At 37.8% G+C, this 22,080-nt stretch overlaps 3 protein-coding genes across 3 annotated transcripts; 1 reads left to right on the forward strand and 2 right to left on the reverse strand.

Annotated features, from left to right (window-relative positions):
• The first annotated feature begins 197 nt into the window (after positions 1–197).
• Positions 198–4,449, forward strand: LOC112047783 (mitochondrial ribosome-associated GTPase 2). The gene is made up of 6 exons (XM_024085022.2): positions 198–538; positions 1,725–1,851; positions 2,501–2,628; positions 3,123–3,309; positions 3,807–3,893; positions 4,075–4,449. The coding sequence occupies exons 1-6, from the start codon at positions 272–274 to the stop codon at positions 4,380–4,382; spliced, it is 1,104 nt and encodes a 367-aa protein (XP_023940790.1). The 5' UTR covers positions 198–271; the 3' UTR covers positions 4,383–4,449.
• An 805-nt stretch (positions 4,450–5,254) lies between these two features.
• Positions 5,255–14,496, reverse strand: LOC112047764 (zinc finger protein OZF). Its single transcript, XM_024084994.2, has 11 exons — positions 14,247–14,496; positions 13,535–13,663; positions 12,213–12,407; positions 11,168–11,371; positions 10,191–10,309; positions 8,999–9,095; positions 8,443–8,558; positions 8,205–8,316; positions 6,780–6,881; positions 6,093–6,224; positions 5,255–5,381 (listed from the first exon to the last, which is right to left on the reverse strand). Exons 1-11 carry the CDS (start codon positions 14,349–14,351, stop codon positions 5,298–5,300), a joined length of 1,395 nt encoding a protein of 464 aa, XP_023940762.1. The 5' UTR covers positions 14,352–14,496; the 3' UTR covers positions 5,255–5,297.
• A 613-nt stretch (positions 14,497–15,109) lies between these two features.
• LOC112047775 (uncharacterized protein MAL13P1.304) lies at positions 15,110–22,048 on the reverse strand. Its single transcript, XM_024085015.2, has 5 exons — positions 21,698–22,048; positions 20,692–20,853; positions 19,702–19,897; positions 18,281–18,421; positions 15,110–17,565 (listed from the first exon to the last, which is right to left on the reverse strand). Exons 1-5 carry the CDS (start codon positions 21,920–21,922, stop codon positions 15,194–15,196), a joined length of 3,096 nt encoding a protein of 1,031 aa, XP_023940783.1. The 5' UTR covers positions 21,923–22,048; the 3' UTR covers positions 15,110–15,193.
• Between the last annotated feature and the right edge of the window lie 32 nt (positions 22,049–22,080).

Consider the following 22,080-nt stretch of genomic DNA (forward strand, 5'->3'; position numbering starts at 1 on the left):
TAAGAGTCTATACAGAGGTACCATAAATATACTAAAAAAATTAAATGGGTTTGACGGTAGAATAGGACTGTATGACATGAAAACCAAATAATCAAAAAAAAACCGGTACCTATTCGGATTAAATCTGAACGCTTCTTTACTCAACTTTTGCAACATCTGCCATGCCATTGTTAATTGACAATTTTGACATCAACTTCAATCTGTCAATGTCATATAATTTAACAATAACAATGCAAAAATAACCTAAATATCCAAAAATACACTTAAAAAAATGCGATTCGCATTAATATTTCGACTTCCCAAAGCAGTATTAACGCAAGTTACCCGAAACTACGCCGAATATTCGCCGAAAGCTCTGCGAAGTTTGAAACCCAAGTCTAGTCGTAATACGGTGCAGTTTTATGTAGACTCCTGTAGAGTTAGAGCTGTAGCTGGTAATGGGGGGGATGGATGCATCTCCTTCCTCAGCGTGTGGTGTAAGGATCACGCGGGGCCTGATGGAGGGGATGGGGGACATGGTGGACATGTTATTTTCCAGGTATGAGAGTTAGGAATGACCGACTATATGGCCATTTCTCCCTCCTTACAGAGAGGGAATATGGAGCTTAGACCCACCACGCTGCTGGCTCCGATGAGGGTTGGCGGCATTAGGGTGATAATGTTTTTTTTTAACAATCACTATCAGAGGGTTTTTATAAACGAGACCGACGTCTTAACGTGTTTTCCGAGACACGAGAGTGTAACTCTTAACTTTAGGTTTTAACTTTAACATATGCCACAAGAGATCTTGTGATAGAGACCATCATCATCATCATTATCAACCCATATTAGGCTCACTACTTAGCTCCTCTCAGACCAGAGAGGTTAGGCCAATAGTCCACTATGCTGACCCAATACAGATTGGCAGACTTCACACATGAATTAAGAAAATTGTCTGGTATGCAGGTTTCCTCATGATGTTTTTCTTCACCATTTGAGGCATGTGATATTTAATTTTTTAATATGCATTCAACTTTACATATGAGAGAGACATATTGTCAACAAATAGCCATGTATTCAAATACATATATTGCTATCTGTCTAGTCGCAATGGAATAAAAGATATGATATGCAAGAATTGTAGTGTATTAAAGTATGTGGTCTACCCTCGAAACTGAAGTGACGATATGTAATGTAAACATGGGCATAGCGAGGTACGGGCTGCCCCATAGCAGGGCCGTCAGTTACTTAAGCTTCATAGCTATGCGATAGGAGCTGAGCGAGATGTCAGTCGAGAAGAACAGCTACTGGTGCCGTAGTGCAATGCAAATATGATGCGCATTATTTCTTATTTTCAATCTCATTATTCAATCTTAGTGCTTTGTATGCTTTCGGCTATATCGATCGATATTGTCAATAAAGTGTCCCACTGACGGTTTCAGTTTCAGTTGCTGCCAAGGTTCAGCTTAATGGGTTTTGGCTTTATATCTGTTTCAGTTGAAAACCGGCAGAAACTACAACCAAAATTGATACTGAGGCTGAAACTGAAATTTGGTTTCGGCCGTAAACACTGTTTTGGTCGGCCAGTAACTATGAATTAGTAATGTGAGATTCTCAATTTAAGTATAGCTGCTCCCCCCCCCCCCAGATACAATCCTGGCCAAGACTATGATATGACTTTACTAGAGGGCTATAGTTCTGCAGTCAAAGAATGACATTCACTCACTCCCTGTTGAACTTTTTAGGCGACTCACTCTAAGAAGAGCTTGAACCACTGCAACTCGGTGATCCAAGCCAAGCACGGCGAGCGCGGCTTCAACAAGGACTGCACCGGGAAGAATGCGGACCACATCTTTGTGGAGGTGCCTTTAGGTAATTAGGTCTACACTTATTTATTCAGTGAAAACTTATGTTCATTTTGCACCATCTTGTACAGTATTATAAACTAGCCGACGTCCGCGACTTCGTCCGCGTGAAACTCGATGGAAACTTTCTACTACCCCTATTCTACCCCTACCCTACTCCTAGCCTCCTATCACCAGCCTACCCCTACCCTACTTTTCTGGTTGATTTTTTACACCTTGTGTCCGAAAAACCCAAATATCATATGGAACCCTATTTTTTTCCAAAATAAAATTTAGCCTATGTTACTTGTGGATAATTTAACTTTCAAATGGTGAAAGAATTTTTAAAATCGGTCCAGTAGTTTTTGAGCCTATTCATTACAATCAAACAAACAAACAAACAAACATACAAACAAAGTTTTCCTCTTTATAATATTAAGTATAGAAAAAACATAGTATAAACTTATAAACTTAAACTTGACCAAATAAATAAATAAGAATCATAAGAATTTACTTAATTCTCTTTGTGTGTGAAGTCTTCACGATGTTCTCCTTCACCATTTGAGACACGTGATATTTAATGTCTTAAAATGCACACAACTGAAAAGTTGGAGGTGCTTGCCCCGATCGGATTCGAGCCCACACCCTCTCTTATGTATAAGTGAACATTATTTCAGGTACAATTATTAGAGACAAGTCTGGTCGCGTGGTGGGTGACCTGCAGGAAGAGGGCGCCATGTTCGTGGCGGCGCGGGGAGGCGCGGGCGGGAGGGGAAATAAGTTCTTCCTCACTGACACCGAGCAGGTATTGTCTCCCTCAGGAAGACTTCGCATGGCTTCTGTGTTAAATAAAGGAATGTCAATATAAAAGGGAATGTCTATACCTAGCTACGGCCTACCCTAATCGCCCGGTAATTTACTTATATCTTAAAAAAAAAATATGTTATCAAAAAAAGTTTGCTACAACGTTTTACGACATTTTTAATTTGTCTCCAACAGGGACAAACTAAGATCACACTTGGCACTACATTTAAAGACATAATATATAACCAACTGACGCTGGTTTTACCCGCGTGGTTCCCGTTCCCGTAGAAAGAGAGAGAGAAAGAAAACGGGGATACTTTATAGACTATAGCCTTCCTCGATAAATGAGCTGTTTGACACTGAAAGATTTTTTCAAATCAGACCAAATTTTTTTTACTGAAATTAGCGCATTCAATCATACAAACAAACAAACTCTTCAGCTTTATAATATTAGTATAGATATAGAAAGACTATATTAAAATGTATGTATTCCAGGCGCCCTCGGTAGCTGAAGAAGGCGCCATCGGGGAGAGCAACCACTACACACTGGAAGTGCGCTCCATGGCGCACCTCGGCCTCATCGGCTTCCCCAACGCCGGCAAGAGCACGCTGCTGCGGGCCGTGACGCGCGCGCGCCCCGCCGTCGCGCCCTACCCCTTCACCACGCTCCGCCCACATATTGGTGAGACTCTTTAACATCTCATTGTACAGCATTCACGAACCTCATCGTAGAATTGTGTAAAAATCTCATGATTAGCAAAACTTATGATTGAAGTTTGCTAAAATCTCATGATTAGCAAAACTCATGATTGAAGTTTGCTAAAATCTCATGATTAGCAAAACTCATTATTGAACTTTGTCAAAATCTCATGATTAGCAAAACTCATTATTGAACTTTGTCAAAATCTCATGATTAGTAAAACTCATGATTGAACTTTGTCAAAATATCATGACTAGCAAAACTCATGATTGAACTTTGTCAAAATATCATGACTAGCAAAACTCATGATTGAACTTTGTCAAAATATCATGACTAGCAAAACTCATTATTGAACTTTGTCAAAATCTCATGATTAGCAAAATTTAAGTTTGTCAAAATCTCATGATAGATTTTAATCATAATCTCATGATGGAATTTTACATGAAGAATTTTGTTAATATATATTGTTTTATTCACAGGAATGATTCCATATGACGACTATGAACAAGTCGCCATTGCTGATTTGCCGGGTTTGATTCCTGGCTCGCACAAAAATTATGGGCTAGGTGAGAAATATTCACTTTTAATTAGTAAAGGTTAACTCTAGAGACCTTTATTTGATCTGTGCGCTTATTATTGTCATTAATTCATTTTTTATTTAATTTGATTTTTGTAACTTATATAAGTTTTACTGAAATAAAAATGTTTTTCTTTCAAATAAATCTCATGTATAAACTATAATTGCAGGCATACAATTCCTGCAGCATGCAGAGAGATGCAGAGGCCTGATCTTCCTGCTGGATGGCACGAACGACCCACTGGCACAGTACAGCACACTGGCAAAGGAACTGGCACTGTACAGCCAGGCATTGGCACAGCGACCGAGGTGTTTGGTGCTGAACAAGATCGATGTGCCAGCCGTGAAGGAGATTCAGAAGGAGATTGGCAGGAAACTCGATGTGATCGCTGTATCTGCGAAGACTGGACAAAATATAAGCGAACTTTTGCGAGTTATAAGAAAAATGTATGACGCGGGAGATGATTATGTTAAATGAAATGTTGTATTAATAATTTAGGTATTAGTGAAATGTAAATAAATCAAAAAAATATTGTTTTAACTAATTTTCAGTGTTTTTTTATTACAATAGACTCTGATATTCCCCAATAATCTGACATACTTATCACTGTTATTTTTATAAACATCGATCTCCTATTAAAAAGTGGATGCACAATCAGCGACTAAAAAACGTCCCCACTCAATGGGTGCCAAACACAATTTCTTGGCACTCAATTCAAGTAGTTGCATTTGCAATTTCAACCTTTATTGAATATTGAATTATACTTAATTAAAGGCCTGTAGGTATTATTTTCTTTACCAACTCTAAAACTGTTAAAGCAAAATTAGCCAGTTTTGAAGTGAAATTTTCTACATGATCAAGGGGCCTTTTACTATAAGAGGTCAATGACAATATTAACAAATCATCGAAATCCAAATCATAATGTAATAAATATATAGTTATTACAATACATGATTTGTAGTTTTTGTCATTTTGACCTGTAATTTAATGGGAGTAATATTATGAAAAATATTTCAGACTATACGGGGTTTTCAATAGCACAGTGGCAAAGGAGCTGGCACTGTACAGCCACCCACTGGCACAGCGACCGAGGTGTTTGGTGCTGAACACGATCAATGTGCCAACTGTGAATCACTATTAATTTATATCCATCCGATATTAACAATACAATTTGATAAATGAATGAATTTCAATCAAAAAAATTGGATTTGAATTTAATTGAATTGAAAAATGAATGATTCAGTTTTGTTTTACGTTCGCCCATTCGATGTTACATCACTCATTCGGTCATTACCTGTCAGAAACGCAATCTGAGCGGCCAGACTTTAGTTAGTAAATAAAACAATGAATGGAAGTAAAAGGTATATTCGGTACAAAATTGTTTGTCACTGGCTATGAGGGGCCCGCCTGTAGTGGGGGGAGGAGCTCGCCCTTCTTTATCTTCTGTTTTCTTATCCTGTTCGGTTGCAGCTTCATCTGAAAACAACAGTTCATCATCATCACGCCTAGAAGTATGCAGAGACTGTCTCGAGGATCTAACTTTGACTATTTGAATGTTTGTTTTACTCGTACAATGACAAATTCCAGACTAAATATACACATACCAAAAATGAGCCTTATGATGAAGGGCTGCTGTAATTATTATATTAAAACATATGATAGACAATACTGAAGACCCCAACAAGGGGGCTTTTGGAAGTAACCTTGTGACAGTGCTATCACCAGTTACATACGAGTTTAAGGTATTATGTGCCAGTGCCACCTCTAGCTACGTGTGAGATGTTGTATGCCAGTGCTGTCACAAGCAACGAGTGAGTAGTGTGCCACCTCTAGCTACGTGTGAGATGTTGTATGCCAGTGCTGTCACAAGCAACGTGTGAGTAGTGTGCCACCTCTAGCTACGTGTGAGATGGTGTATGCCAGTGCTGTCACAAGCAACGTGTGAGTTGTGTGCCACCTCTGGCTACGTGTGAGATGTTGTATGCCAGCGCTGTCACAAGCAACGTGTGAGTTGTGTGCCACCTCTGGCTACGTGTGAGTTGTGTGCCACCTCTGGCTACGTGTGAGATGTTGTATGCCAGCGCTGTCACAAGCAACGTGTGAGTTGTGTGCCACCTCTGGCTACGTGTGAGATGTTGTATGCCAGTGCTGTCACAAGCAACGTGTGAGTTGTGTGCCAGTTCGTACCTTATAGTGCACCTCCCTCACATGTCGGTACAGCGAGGAGTACCAGCCGAAGGCGGCGCCGCACTGCGCGCAGCGGTACGGCGTCTCGCTCGTGTGCATCGCCACGATGTGGTACTTCAGCTTTGCTGCGTTCTGTGGATACAACGATCATTTCAAATCATAAAATAGCAGTACACACCATCACATCACCCGGCATATTTGACATTACATGCCAGAAGATGTAATACGCCATGATTATCATGACATATTAGCATATGTATTTGTGATGTTTCATGCCGGTGCCTTACAAGGTCATGTGATGTGTCATGACAATTGAGTTTTTCATATCAGTGTTTAAATACAGCAATGTGATATATCATTCTAATAACGTTTATTTATTTATTTATTATACTCGTATTAATGCTTGGTACACAAAAAAAAATTACAATGAAAATAGAAAAAACTGGCAGTCATAGAGACCGCCGATAGAAGAGAATTAGAATTAATAACTTAGTCTATTGTATGCCAATACCATTACAAAGATGTGTCTTGCCAGTGCCGAGATGTTTTATGCCAGTGCCGAGATGTTTTATGCTAGTACCTAGATGTTTTATGCCAGTGCAGAGATGATTTATGCCAGTGGCATTACAAAGATGATATGTGTCATGCCAGTGCCGAGATGTTTCATGCCAGTGAAGATACTCTTACCGGGTAGGACTTGCCGCAGACGTGACAGAGGTTCTCCTTCTTCTCCTTGTTCTTGTGCACATTCTGCATATGCACGTAGAGAGACGTGTGGCATTTGAACGGCTGCAACACACAACTGCATGTAGTATGGGCTTTAGTTTGATACAAATATATAAACTTCACGGAAAAACAACGAATGACGAAAATATACTAATACAAAGTACAGCCTATGTTAGTTGCTGATAATGTAGCTTTCTATTGGTGAATTTATTTTTAAAATCGGTCCCATAGTTTCACATCCAATTTGTCCAAGTTTTCAGTCAAGAATTTTTGCCGCTTTATAATACGTCTAAATGACGGCGATTTATAGGAATTATAGATTCATTCTAGGCCTACAATCCCGTTGTATGTAGAGGATCGTAGGCCGAGAGCCGGTGCATTTAAATGATTATAGGCCGAGAGCCAGTGTTTGCAGATGATTGTAGGCCGAGAGCCGGTGCATGTAGATGACTATAGGCCGAGAGCCGGTGCATGTAGATGATTATAGGCCGAGAGCCAGTGTGTGCAGATGACTATAGGCCGAGAGCCAGTGTTTGCAGATGATTGTAGGCCGAGAGCCGGTGCATGTAGATGACTATAGGCCGAGAGCCAGTGTTTGCAGATGATTGTAGGCCGAGAGCCGGTGCATGTAGATGACTATAGACCGAGAGCCAGTGTTTGCAGATGATTGTAGCCCGAGAGCAGGTGCATGTAGATGACTATAGGCCGAGAGCCAGTGTTTGCAGATGATTGTAGGCCGAGAGCCGGTGCATGTAGATGACTATAGGCCGAGAGCCAGTGTTTGCAGATGATTGTAGGCCGAGAGCCGGTGCATGTAGATGACTATAGACCGAGAGCCAGTGTTTGCAGATGATTGTAGCCCGAGAGCAGGTGCATGTAGATGACTATAGGCCGAGAGCCAGTGTTTGCAGATGATTGTAGGCCGAGAGCCGGTGCATGTAGATGACTATAGGCCGAGAGCCAGTGTTTGCAGATGATTGTAGGCCGAGAGCCGGTGCATGTAGATGACTATAGGCCGAGAGCCGGTGCATATAGATGACTATAGGCCGAGAGCCGGTGCATGTATATGATTATAGGTTGAGAGCCAGTACACGTAGAGGATTGTAGGACAAGAGCCAGTGCATGTATATGATTATAGGCTGAGAGCTAGTGCACGTAGAGGATTATAGGATAAGAGCCAGTGCATGTAGAAGATTGTAGGTAGAGAGCCAGTGCATGTAGATGACTATAGGCCGAGAGCCAGTGTGTGCAGATGATTGTAGGCCGAGAGCCGGTGCATGTAGATGACTATAGGCCGAGAGCCAGTGTGTGCAGATGATTGTAGGCCGAGAGCCGGAGCATGTAGATGACTATAGGCCGAGAGCCGGTGCATAGAGCTGGCTGTACCTTGTTGCAGAGCTGGCAGCGGAACTTGATGTTGTTGAGGTGCTCCCAGTCGATGTGGTCGCGCAGTCGCGTCTTGTTCACGAACTTCTTGCCGCACTCGTTGCACATGAAACTGCGGACACACAGACATACTAGTCATAGTTTCAATGGTACGTCATTTCGATTACACTATTCGTAACGCATTCACCATCTTTCAAATCAATCAAATAAATTTTTACTAAAGGTTGGCGCAACTCACGTGAAGTCCTTCTCGGAGACATGTCGGCGCGACACGCGCAGGTGTTGGCGGAACGTCGCGACAGACGCGAAGCGCTTGTCGCACGTGCCGCAGTGCAGCTCGTTGTTGTCGCGCGCCTGCGGACGTTGTAATAATTATGATTAATTGTATCAAAATCATGATTATTGGTATTAAATTGTGATTACTTGTATGAAATTATATGATTAATGAAATGAAATTATGATTAATGTTATGAAATCATGATTATTGGTATTAAATTGTGATTACTTGTATGAAATTATATGATTAATGAAATGAAATTATGATTAATGTTATGAAATCATGATTATTGGTATTAAATTGTGATTACTTGTATGAAATTAAATGATATCATGATATATAAATAAAGCCAGGCGAGTGCAAAGGTATATTAGTCCATGAAGTATTTTCTTTTGAATGAGGTAGAGAGTGGAGAGTATCTCCCCTAACATAAACCATAATAATTGCGCTAAAAGTAGCATGACGCTCGCTCTTTTTATTTCCATTGAACCTAAAGGTCTGTCGTACCGGTACGCACCTTGTGGCTCCTCATGTGCCGGCCGAGGTTGGACTTCCACTGGTAGACCTTGCCGCAGCGAGGACACGGGTAGCGGTTCTGACCTCTGTGTAGAACACTGCAATGAAATAACATATTATCTATACTAATGTTATATGTCGTATTATCTATACTAAGAATTCCTACTAAGATGATACCAATAATCCCTGAGTGGCAGAGAATGACCTTGAGTGGAGTCACGCACTTGTGAACGTTGTGTGTAGGGTAAAAGGCGCCTTTGACAGATATCTTTACCAATAATCCCTGAGTGGCAGAGAATGACCTTGAGTGGAGTCACGCACTTGTAAAGGCGCCTTTGACAGATATCTAACACTCCCCTTGTCCACTCAAGTCACTCTCCCCGCCTATCCCATAACAACTCAGGATTATTATCCAACAAAGGTGTGGACGGATCGAACGCCACGACAAGAATGAGCTAGACCGCCAGAGTGGTCTCTGATATCACCAACACTCGGTCTCCCACTACTCGCGGGGAGTAGTGAGTAGAGTGAGTAGAGAGTAGAGAGTAGAGAGTAGAGAGAGAGAGAGTAGAGAGAGAGAGAGTAGAGAGAGAGAGAGTAGAGAGAGAGAGAGTAGAGTAGTAGCTTCATACTATCTCGACTCATGACGACACGAGTCGACCGATCAAATAATTCACTCGTGTCGACATATAAATAAACTAATTAATATTATTTGACGGTCTCTGTGGCGCAGTGGTATGCGAGATGGCATGGATCATGGATTGGGTTCGGATCCCTGGCTGGGTCGATTGATATTTTCATAATTGATCCATGTCTGGCTGGTGGGAGGCTTCGGCCGTGGCTAGTTACTGGCAAAGATGTACCGCCAAGCGATTTAGCATTACAATGTCGTGTAGAAACCGAAAGGGGTGTGGATTTTCATCCTCCTTCTAACAAGTTAGCCCGCTTACATTTAAGATTGCATCATCTGTTTTTCGTTTAAACAATCTTACTACATTACATACCACATCAATCAAGTCATGAGCAAACCAGCTCATGACTAAGGGCCCCGTAAGACTGGCGTTACCTTCGTGCCACACTACAATACTAGTAATCCGCACAGACGCACGACCGTAGTTTGAATTACGAGTAACCAGCTCATGACTAAGGGCCCCGTATGGGTTCGTATATACGTTGCATTTTTACACTCTTACTTGAGATGGTATCTGTACGTCTTCCTGGAGCTGAACATCTTGCCGCACTCCACACACTGGGGCTTCTCCGGCAGCGGCTCCCTGCTGCGGACCCTGCCCACTCCGTTGGGCTTTGTCTCCTGCAAAACAATCATGATTAACGGCTCACTGCTGAGCACGAGTCTCCCTAAACAGAGTTATTTAACTAAGAAGCTAAAGATTTAACTTTTCCGGGATAAAAAGTAGCCAATGTGTTAATATATCTCAATTCTAAAATTCAGGTTATTCCGTTAAATCAGTTTTTCGCAAATCATGCAAAAACTATGGACTTTTTCAAAATAAAAAGTAGACTATGAGTTAATCTAGGGTATTATTTATCTTCGTTTTAAATTTCAGCCAAATAGATTCAGTAGCTGCGAGTAACAAACATCCAAACTTTCACGCTTATAATATCGGTTCAGTAGCTGCGACGTTAAAGTGTAACAAACATCCAAACATACATACAAACTTTCACATTATAATATTAGTTATTTTATTATTTTCAGGGAAACCATGGAGTATGCGTAAAACACTTTTCTATACAGAATGCTCGTGAGTATTTCCCATATATATTCATCAAGGAATATAACCCTAGAGGTAGGGTTATATATATTCTTTAAGGAAAATTAATAATAAATGTGTAAGGAACATGTGTTCTAAAGTTATTTTCAGAGTAAATAATATTTCTTTTGTAAATAGATCTTAAATTGTGTCCCTTAAATCGCATCCTTACATTATGACCTAGCCAAACTTAAATAAATCATGAAGCAGCTTACTAGTGAAGTGTCGAGAGCCAGTTGCAATATCTCGTCGATATTGACAATCTTACCACTACGATTACATATTTTAAAATTCAAAGATAGATAAAAGGCATGTCCAACAAGGATAGTCGGAATTATTTAATGTATAATTATAATTACATAGATTGGTTCAACTTACGTGCTAGACAAATAACTTACCTTTTTATCATGTTCGACATCTATATGTAATTCCAACTCTCTCTCTTCTTTAAAACTCTCCGCACACTGGCTGCAGGAGAACTCATTCTCTCTGTAACTCTCTGCCTCGTAGTCAAAGTCGCTGCCCGCTCCTGAACTCTCCTTATTCTTTATTGCCTTTTTCTTTTTGATTTTCACTTTCTGTTTTGATTTCTTTTTTATAGTCTGAAATGTTTGAATTTTCCAAAATTAAAGATGTCTTTTAAAGCTAATTATGTCTATTGTCGCTAAGATTAAAGACCTAAAGACTGTTAGGTTTTAGAGAATAATATATCTATATACTAATATAGGTATGTTAGTTATGACATTACATACTAATATAGCTATGTTATTCATTGAAAATGGGAACCACACAGTTAAAACCGCGGAGCGTCTGCTTGTTATAAATATATTAATAATCTAAAACAGGGTATCTCAAACTTTCGATTCCACAAACCCCTGTGAAAATTTTCAAATGACAGAGAACCCCTTACTAACTAATGACCCCCCCCCCCCTAAGGAAAAAATTAATTTGACTGTTGAAGAAAATAAGGTTTTTATTTGAATAAAAGTTAACACATAAAGTACCAAAAGAATTTAAATAAATACAATTAATTTAATTAATTTATTAATTTAACACATAAATTACCAATCTTTGTAATATTAATGTAATGGGTGAGCTTGTTTCTTGTCGCAAATAGATTCAATGTTAGGAGTAAATTTGGACAATTTTAACCTTAATTCTGACTCAGTATTGGTTACCAAGCAATCATTACGTAAATTTTGTCCCGATGTCAAATGGCGTACCCCTAGTGGTTTGAGAAACCCTGATCTAAAATATTTAAATTTAAAAATTTAATTTTTAGCATTCTGGTATGCGTTCTGGTACAATGTCGTGTAGAAATCGAAAAGGGGTGTGGATTTCCATCCTCCTATTAAGTTAGCCCGCTTCCATCCAAGATGGCATCATCACTTACCATCAGGTGAAATTGTGGTCAAGAATAAAAAAAAATTTAAAGACACTTACCTTCTTCTCTTTGACAAGTGTCTCCTCCAGCACGAGGTCATTGACGAAGGTCTCAGGCTCGCGGTGCGTGTCAGTGTCCGACAGCTCGCGCTTGACGTCGAGCTCCGGCTCAGTCTTCACCACCACCTCCGGGTAGCTGATGCAGTGCAGCAGTGTCGCTGTGAGCTGGGACCGGTGATGCTTGTGTGTTGTGTTCTGGGGAGGAATAGGGTAGTTGACACGTTTTTTTAAATAGACTTAATACTTCTAAATCTTTGACTATTTAGACTATGGACCTGTTTCACACCCAAATTCAAAAACAAAAATGTCTGTCTTTTTTGAGGGGGACGAGGTAAACTCACACATTGAATATATTTAACACCATTAAATATGTTCTGTGTCCATACACTACACACAACTATAAATTTGACTCGCAATACACACACACGTATTTTTTACACAGAGTAACAAACACTTCGCTTAGACTATCCACAGAAAATATACATAGAATGTTCGATTACTTGGTAGATTTTATGCTGTTCCATCAAAAGAATCGATTCTTTTTAGAAATTGTTTTTATTACAAATTTGATAAAATTAAGGATAAAATTTAGTTACTTTTACTACACTACAAGTTTGGCCGTTTTTTATGCCATTTAACTACACAAACTGGCATTTTTAGGGAGCTCTTTACACGACGAAAACGATTACAACAATGAAACATCGATTCTATAGCAACAGTTTTTATAAACGCGTTAGATCATTGATTTTTGATCTTTGCCATAGGGGTAACGGTTAGCGAGGCAGGTCCTGTTATTAATGGTCGAAGTTCTAAATAGTTCATTATTGTGCTAGCTAAAACACCTGTTGGCCATGATGGTCTATATTTCAACTGTTCATTAATGAAAATCCCTTAAATGGAGTCTTTGACAAAAATATTAGTTAACAATTTGTTTGACGTTCAAGTAACATTTCAACTTTGGAAAATTTTAAAAATTATATGACTTTTAAATTAAATTTTATAAAAAATCCTTAACTTTTATTAATTAATATAGATATATTTGGGACCCTTATTACACGTACTACACAAAATTAATATTGTTTATATTAAATTTGGTATGAGTCAATTAAATACAAGTCACAAGCCAAATTTTTCCACAACAGCTCTGCTCATAGTCTGCCGACTGATTGCATCAGTATCAGTATGCATAGAAGCAACATTCCCCAGCAGGAGAAGCTCTGTATGACACAGCTTCTCCTCTCTCTTCTCATGTGGCTCTTAAATAAAGTAACAGAACAAAAAAAAAGTTAATTTGTCAAGAGATGTCTTTCTCTTGCTCTCACCTGTAGCGTGACTGCCAGCAGCTCTGTGTAGCACTCCTGTGCCTGTCTCTTGAAGCGGTGGAACTTCCTCAGCAGCGAGCGACACTCCCAGCAGACCTGCAGACATGCTGACAACATCCCACTGGAGATCTGACAACAATACAAAGAGTTGTTAGAGTAGTAAAGAAAAAAAAGAAAAGAGTAAGAGTATTTGCAAGTTAAAGTTTAAATTTGCAGATTTTACGTCAGTTCCGTCAGTCAGATCCGCGAATAACGAAATATTTAGACGCGAATATAGGAATTGGGTCGCAATTTTTTAATCCGCGAATAGTGAAAACGTGAATAAAGGAAGCGTGAATAAGGTGCTTTTACTGTACTCTAATCATCCCTCTGACAAATTATACGCGGCATCGTACCGGAACGCTAAATCGCTTGGCGTTACGTCTTTTCCGGGTGGACATGAACTAATTTATACAATATAAAATCCTCAACTGATCCGAGCTCGGAATCGTACCCAGGTCCTCTCTGATGTGAACTACAGCCCTACCAACTGAGCCAAAGAGGAAGAAACTTAGCTTATTTACAAGCCTTCCTTGTCATCAATCGTAAATATAACTCCAACATTGGTAGCAGATTATAACACATAATACACGTTAATACTAAGTTATATATCGATATACGCACACATTAGGTACTGTTTAATATTGTACAAAATATTTATAACAGAACTTACCGATATTTCATTCAAGATTTGTGAATAAAGGTGATGTATATCACTTCCCTCAATATAAAACAGATCTCTGCCCGCACTTAAACATGCTGTGCATAATTCATTCATATTTAACTAATAAATAATTTAACTCGGTTTTTAAGTACACTTGCGTTGAAATCAGTAAATTTTTATTGATTTTATTTATGTTTTATGCATTTATTTATAAATATAGAAGACGGAAGCGTCCCTTTAGACCTTTGTCAAAAATGACACTAAAAAAAAGTACAGTTGTACTCTATGGCACAGTATACATATGTAAATAGATATGTTTTCTGTGGCTCGGCTCGGTGACGGCAACTTTAAAAAAATATTAGGCTTATTATAGACGGGTGACATTTATTGCTTTCGTAGTCTCGAAGAGTTTACTAAGTATGTCTACAAAATGTGATTATAGTCGTAAAATATTATAATCATGAAATATATATTTTTAGGGTAAGTACCTCCCCTACATGTAAAGTGGGGATGAAATTTTTTTTTACTCCTTTACTTCAGTGCTTCAGTGTGTGGTATTGTTAGAGATAAATAGGCACTTTACTTATAGTAAACTTTAGCTCCTAAAACCTTAAAGTGTAGAAAGACAGTAATCTCTGTTCATAAATATAATTTTTATTTGTTTTCAACAAATTAAAATAAACATCTAACCTATTTTAAGCTGTTATCTCAAACTATTACTTAAGCAGTGTATTTGAATAAACAGTAAACAGAAGGCGTAGCTCAGACACTCGACACACACAGTCACACTTGACTGTTTAATACACACTACTACAGAAATAGACAACATATGGACAAAATAAAATGTAATCTATTTGTAAAAAAAACTTAAAAACAGCAATAAAGGCTTTAATGATAATAAATTAACATTGTTCCGGTGCATAAGCGTTTTATTTTTTATCAATGTCATACTTATTTTATTTTTCATTGCTCTTATCTTTTTCTTTGCTTTTCTTCTGTTTCTTCTTTTTCTTCTTGTTTGGGTCTTTCTTTTTGTTTACATCGTTGTATTTCAGTAACCTCTTATACATTTTCAATAGTTGCTTTGCATCTTTTTCCATTTCTTTGGTTACTTCTTTGATACCTACTTCTGATTCTTTCCCATCTTTGTTTTTCTCTTCTGCGTCTTTACCGCTACCTTCTGGTACCACAGGATCTACGAACTTAGAAGACCCCTGCAATGTATTGAAGTGTTCAATTGATCCTTCAACAAAATCACTTATCTCTTCTAAAACTAGTTTATCTCCTTCAGTAGCTTCTTGAATCTTTTCCTTAGATTCTTCTAGTTTCCTTTTTAGTTCTTTATTCTTCTTCCTCAGAGCGTTTAGTATGTTTGACGTTGTTAAAACTCGTTTCACTTTTGTACTTCCTAAATAGCGATCACGCCACGATATATTTTCAATTGGTTCACCAATATTCTCGTTGTTTTGTGATACTTCGTCATTATTGAAATGATCGTCTTTTTCGGTTAAAACAATGACGTCATCTGTATGTATTTCATCTATTTTCGCGGATAATGCGGCTATTTCTTCTGCAGTGGGTTCTTTAGACACCGTTATACCTTCGACTTCGTAACAGGAGGAATCATCAGAAATATCTAGAATTTCGTAGATATCATCATCGTCATCTAAGGATACTATTTCATCAGCTTGTCTATTATTTTCTTCTTGAATGTCAATAACTATAGAGTTGTTTTTTATTTCTTCTTCATGTTGTTCTATATTTTCTCCATTTTGATTATCTTCACTAAAGAAATTTTGATCGGCGCCTTCACGAAAATCCGACTTGGACTTCTTAGATTTCTTATCTTTCTTTTTTAATTTCTTGTCTTTCTTTTTTTTCTTTTTGCGCTTTTCTTCATCGTCGTCTGACACACATACTACATCAGAACTGTTGATCTGAGGGTTATTAGTTTCTGTTTTTTCTTCATGATCTGCAATCTCTCCTTCAGACAAATCTTTATCTGTATTAGTTATTTCACCTTCCTCTATAGACTCAATACTGTCATTTGTTTCTGTCGTATTAAAATCATTTGTATTTACGTCATTTTTAAACAATGTTGTAATTTCTACAACATTGTTTGATTTGTTTTTGTTACAATCTTTATTTTTATAACCCTGTTCTTCAGTATTTCCGCATATAACAGTAACAGGTGTCATAGTTTGTGGAATTATATTTAGAATAGTTTCCTCATTCCTAAGTTGTACAATAACAGATTTAATTGCTTGATGAGATTCTTTGTTATTTTCATTTATTATATTAGTTTCAGTATCTTCACAAGTTTTAAGTACCATATCGAGACTTTTATTACTCTCATGTTCAGTAATGATATTATTTGATGATATATTGGGGCTTTTATTGATATCAGCTTCCAAATTTAGATTAACATTTGCAGACGGTACTAAGCATTTATTTGTACTTTCTGTACTCTTGCCTTCAATACTGTTCTCATTAACTTCTGTAAGGACATTGTTCTCAGAATTTACCGCAACACTAGTGTCATTTGCCGTTTTATCAGACTCATCAGTATCCTCAAGACTTTTCTCTAACTCTGTACTGCTTGATTCTGTATTTTGTTCATTAACTTCTGCTGCTACATTCATCCCATTATTTTTTTCTGTTTCTTTGTCAATAACTGTATCTTGGTTAGTTGTTATAGTTACATCGACTACTTTAGACGCCTCACTATCTTGATTTTTGCTAGAAATTTTATCATTCCCTTTTCTAATTATGGCTGAATCGTGAGAAATATCATGTTCTGAATCACTCTCTGAACTACTTTCCGAATCTTCACTAGAACTAGTAAAGTTTTCATAGTTTTTCCTATCTAAGTCTTCCAAAAGATCCATTTTCTCAGTATCAGACAACTGTAAAGTTATTTCATCGTGATCTTCCTCTTTGTCTGATTTTTTATCTTTTTTCTTTTGTTTCTTTTTCTGTTTAGATTTATTGTTAACTGATTTAGATACTTCAGATGGTTTATTTTTGTCTTGTGCAGCTGTTTTATAGATAATATTTTTGCTGCCAGTTGCTATAGCCTTGCTAGCATCTACTGGTTTTGTTTTTGAAGTATCATTTATGTTACTGTTCTCATTTGTTTTGGAAACTTCCGTACTACTTGCATCTACGCTTGCAGTAGAACTTGTAGTAGCAACACTTTTGGTTCTATTTAATACAATTTTACGAGATTTTGTTTGTGGCACAGTTATAATTAAATCGTTCACTCTTTTTGTTACTGTTTTGGAGTTGCCTTGTGGTTGGATATCTTTGCTTGAAGTCGGTGGTTTAACTGCAAAAGAGAAAACGGAAAAATAAGTACATATTATTACAAAAAATATGAATGTTTTTGTACAAATTGATAAACATCATAAAGGAGAAGGTCCAAAAATTGTATTAAGCCTAGTGCTGGTCTTTTACAGATCCATACTAATATTATAAATATGTAAATTTGAGAGTTTATGTGTTTGTAAGTTTGTGAGGTTGTTGGGGGTAATCTCTGGTTCTGCTAAATCAATTTTGAAAATGATTTTACTAAGCCCTTTTCCACTAAAGTTTTTTTTTAAAATCCGCGCATAGAGCAAGCTCCGGAGAAGGTACAAACTTGTGCTTGCGATCGCACTTCTTCCATACTTTGGCTAATCTCGGTTCATCCTTTGCCTCTACAATAGACAACAGACAGATATGGTTTGTGTTTGAAGGCCTGTTATCAGTCTGAACTAAAGAATTGAAGAGCTAGTGACATTTTGTACCTTATAAAATCAATATTATTATTACCTATTGTATTATTTTTTTTAGATTTTTTTTTAATATTTTAGATTGTGTACCTAGTTTAAATGTTTAGAGGAAAAAGGCTCATATAAAGCACCGGTATTTGTATTATTCCTGTTCTCATTCCCATGGGAATACGAAGGGAAAGGAATTTGTTTTTTTTCATGATTTTATTTCTTGATTTTATTTGTTTTTTCTTGTCTATTGCCAGATATCTAAAGAATTTGACAGATAACCTGGCAGGTCGTCAATGTTGGGCTTTTCATCCTCACTGCTGATCTCCACCACCTCGGCGGGCTCCTCCTTGATCTCCACCTCATCCTCTGAGGTCTCATTTTTTGGTTTTACCCCCGATTGCTGTGGTTCCGCTGGAGGTGCTACAACAAATCAAGAAAAATAATTTTTAAAGATACTACTACTACTATGGTATATATGCCTAGGCTATTCATTAAACCCTGGCATGCAATGAAATGATGATATTGTAATGATTGATGTAGGCCAAGAGTGAATTGAAATCCTACTAATATTATAAACGCGAAAGATTGTATGAATGATTTGTATGGATGTCTGTTACTCTTTAACAACGCAACTACTGAACCGATTTGGCTGAAATTTAGAATGGAAATGGATTTTACTTTGGATTAACACATAGGCTATTTTTTATACCAGAAAAATGCATGGTTTCCTGAGATTTGCAGAAAACTGATGATTTTGATGGTATGAATGTTTGTTACTCTTTAACGACGCAAATACTGAACCGATTAGGCTGAAATTTAGAATGGAAATGGATTTTACTCTGGATTAACGTATAGGCTACTTTTTATACCGGAAAAATGCATGGTTTCCCGAGATTAGCAAAAAACTGATGATTTTGATGGTATGAATGATAGTTACTCTTTAACGACGCAAATACTGAACCGATTTGGCTGAAATTTAGAATGGAAATGGATTTTACTCTGGATTAACATATAGGCTACTTTTTATACCGGAAAAATGCATGGTTTCCCGAGATTAGCAAAAAACTGATGATTTTGATGGTATGAATGTTTGTTACTCTTTCACGCCGCGACTACCGAACCGAATTAGCTGAAATTTGGTATTGAGATATATTATAGTCTGTATTAACACATAGGCTACTTTTCATCCCCGAAAAATCCATGGTACCCGAGGGAACTAAATTCCATGCGGACGAATTCACGGGCATCCCCTATAGTATAATGTACACCAGTATTCCTCCTTGTGTATACATACATATAAAAGCGTTAGATCACGGAATATTGAAAACCACTTGATGTTCAAAATTTATAGTTAGTAGACAGTGTCAGCATCCAAAGCAGACCTCAGAAGCGCTGGACAGACGACATTGCTCAAGTGGCTGGTGTGGATTGGATGAGGTCAGGACGGGACAGACGAAAGTGGAAACTGCTGGAGGAGGCTTATACCCAATACAATGGGATTCATGCAAACGTAATATAAAAAGAAAAAAAAAACCTATTAAAAAAAAAAAAAAAATTGTATTACTAATTTGTATGAAATAAATAAAGACTTATTATTATTATTATTATTATTATTATTATTATTATAGACAGTGTCAGCTAAGAACAACACCAGACTAAAGGGGCTAAGTCGTGAGTGTCTACAAATAAAATCAACAGACCATTGGCATTATCCTGCTGCAGCTGTGCTCTGATAGCCCTCGCCCGCGCCTGCAGCTCCAACAGCTCCAGCACAGTGAGCCCGGCGCGGCTGGCCTTAGACCGGTCTTGTGCCTCGTCGGTCTCCTGCTCACCCTTGTCGCTCTTTGAGCTTCTGCGTCTGTGCTTGCTCCTGGATTTGTGTTTCTTGTGTTTGTGCTGGGACAGAAGACATGGTTTCACTGGTGAGCGAAGGAGCAGTCAACTTAAATCCAACTTAAAGAATACATGTTTGGGAAGTTAGCTGCAGACTGAGTATTCGTACAGACACAAACACTTTCCAGTTTGTGCTGTTTGTACTGTTATTGATTCATTGCACAGTCATTTGTTGCTAACTTCACAAACACAATATCTTGTGGCAGGCACTAACAGCAGAGTTAGTCACCGAAGGTGAGTAAGTGGTGAGAAGAGTGGTGATAACCTTTAACCAGTGTAGTTTGTACATTCCTACAATTGACAACTTCCCTGTCCATTTTAGTACAAAAACAACCACAGAAGAAAGCAGATGTGTCGTTGCTGAATCAAAATGCTTCATGATGTGTCAGAATTTTCATTTTTTTGGTTCTAGAAGAATGTTTTATATTTTATTGCGTGCCAATTAAGTCTAAAAGGTACTGTTAAGTGTTAAGTAACGATTTTTTTAAAATTATTAATAAAAGCACATTGAATGTTCTTCTATGTGTTTCATTACATACCAATGGATATCAACACAATTTTGAAACATTCAAAATGAATTTCATGACAAAAATTAAGTTTGAAAGTAATAACCTTATGAGATTTCATATCCCTTAAAGGTAGGGGTAGGGTAGGGGTAGGTTAGGGTAGGGAAGAAGCACACATAAGTCAAAGCAAGGCTTGACAGGGTCCGCTAGTAGTGTTATAAATTTTCCAATGTAATATAATAATATGTAACTAGGCAACTATATTTATCTTTACATTTACATTCAACATACCCTCTTCTTGGAGCTGTGCTGGCTTAACACCTCATCATCAGAGGAGATGCTGTCCAGCGAGATGGTCTCCAGGTTGTGCTCAGAGCTGGAGGACTCGGTGTCTGTGGGAGGATCAGCTCCATCCAGGATAGCACACAGTCTCTTAGAGCTTATACCCAGAAGCTGGAAAAATATACATTTTTTTATTATCATAGTTAATGATTAGTGTAGATTTGATCTGTATGGAATATTTATAATTATAATATTTATAATAATATTATAAAGAGGAAAGATTTGATTGTTTGTTTGCATTGAATAGGCCCTGAAATTACTGAACCGATTTAAAACATTCTTTACCTGTTGGTAAGTTACACTGACCCAGAGTGTTAAAGACTATATTAATTTTTCAAAAAAATTAGGGATCCTTCATAAAACTCTAATAAAGGTGTAAAAAATACTCTAAAATATTGTTTACATCGTTATGTAGGGGTAGGTTATTTATTTTATTTATTTGCCATATGTATTAATTATGACCAATATTCCCATTACCCTAGGTTAGGTTAGGGGTAAGGAAGAAGTGCATTAATGTAAAAGCAAATTTGGACTTAATCGACTAGTTTGGCTATAAGGTTGTGGCAGCAACTGGTTTGGGGTTCATTTATTTCTAAAGGGTTATTTTTCTTTGTTGGCAAAACCTACAAAATACCTAAACCTTTAAAAATATCACAGGGTATTATCCTGTGAGAGAAAATGGGAGATATTGTGATGTGTGGCATAATATTGACATGAAGTCATTTTTCTTTCTATAAGAGACTTTCAAAAGATTTCCAAAACCCCAAACTCTCGAGCTATCAGCATCCAACGGCTCTCTACAACGCAATTGATGTCGTACCATCTAATGGGGAAGTCTACCAACACTGTGCTAACCAGTACGGGGTCGCCATTCCAGCACCTGGGATCCCAACGTCCATCAGCTCTTCATTTTGTAACTACTTCAGTAAATACATAAGCAACGTAGCTCACTCACTTCTTCAGTGCATAGCTCCTGTAAATCATCCACAGTAATGTGATAAACGCATTCCGGAGCCATGGCTTTCAGCTCCTTGGGTTTTATCACGGAAAACACTTGGTGCATCAGCTCTACTCGGTCGTGGATATAGTACGCCAAATCGTGCTCCTCCTGCTCTCGAGAGCGAGACGTGGACGTCTCCGGTGTCTCCTGCTTGATTTTATGCCGTTTTACACGTTTCATTGTTGAAGAAAACTATTTATTATCTTTTTTCTAATCAAAAATTGTTTACATTCAGTGCAGTTTACTAAAACTATTACGTCACTAAATTAAAAAGTCATATTGTTCCATTTAAAATTTTAGAATACATTGGCCTTTTTATTTGGCTGGGTTCTAAACAC

Source organism: Bicyclus anynana, chromosome 27 (assembly GCF_947172395.1).
Source record: "Bicyclus anynana chromosome 27, ilBicAnyn1.1, whole genome shotgun sequence".
NCBI lineage: Eukaryota > Metazoa > Arthropoda > Insecta > Lepidoptera > Nymphalidae > Bicyclus > Bicyclus anynana.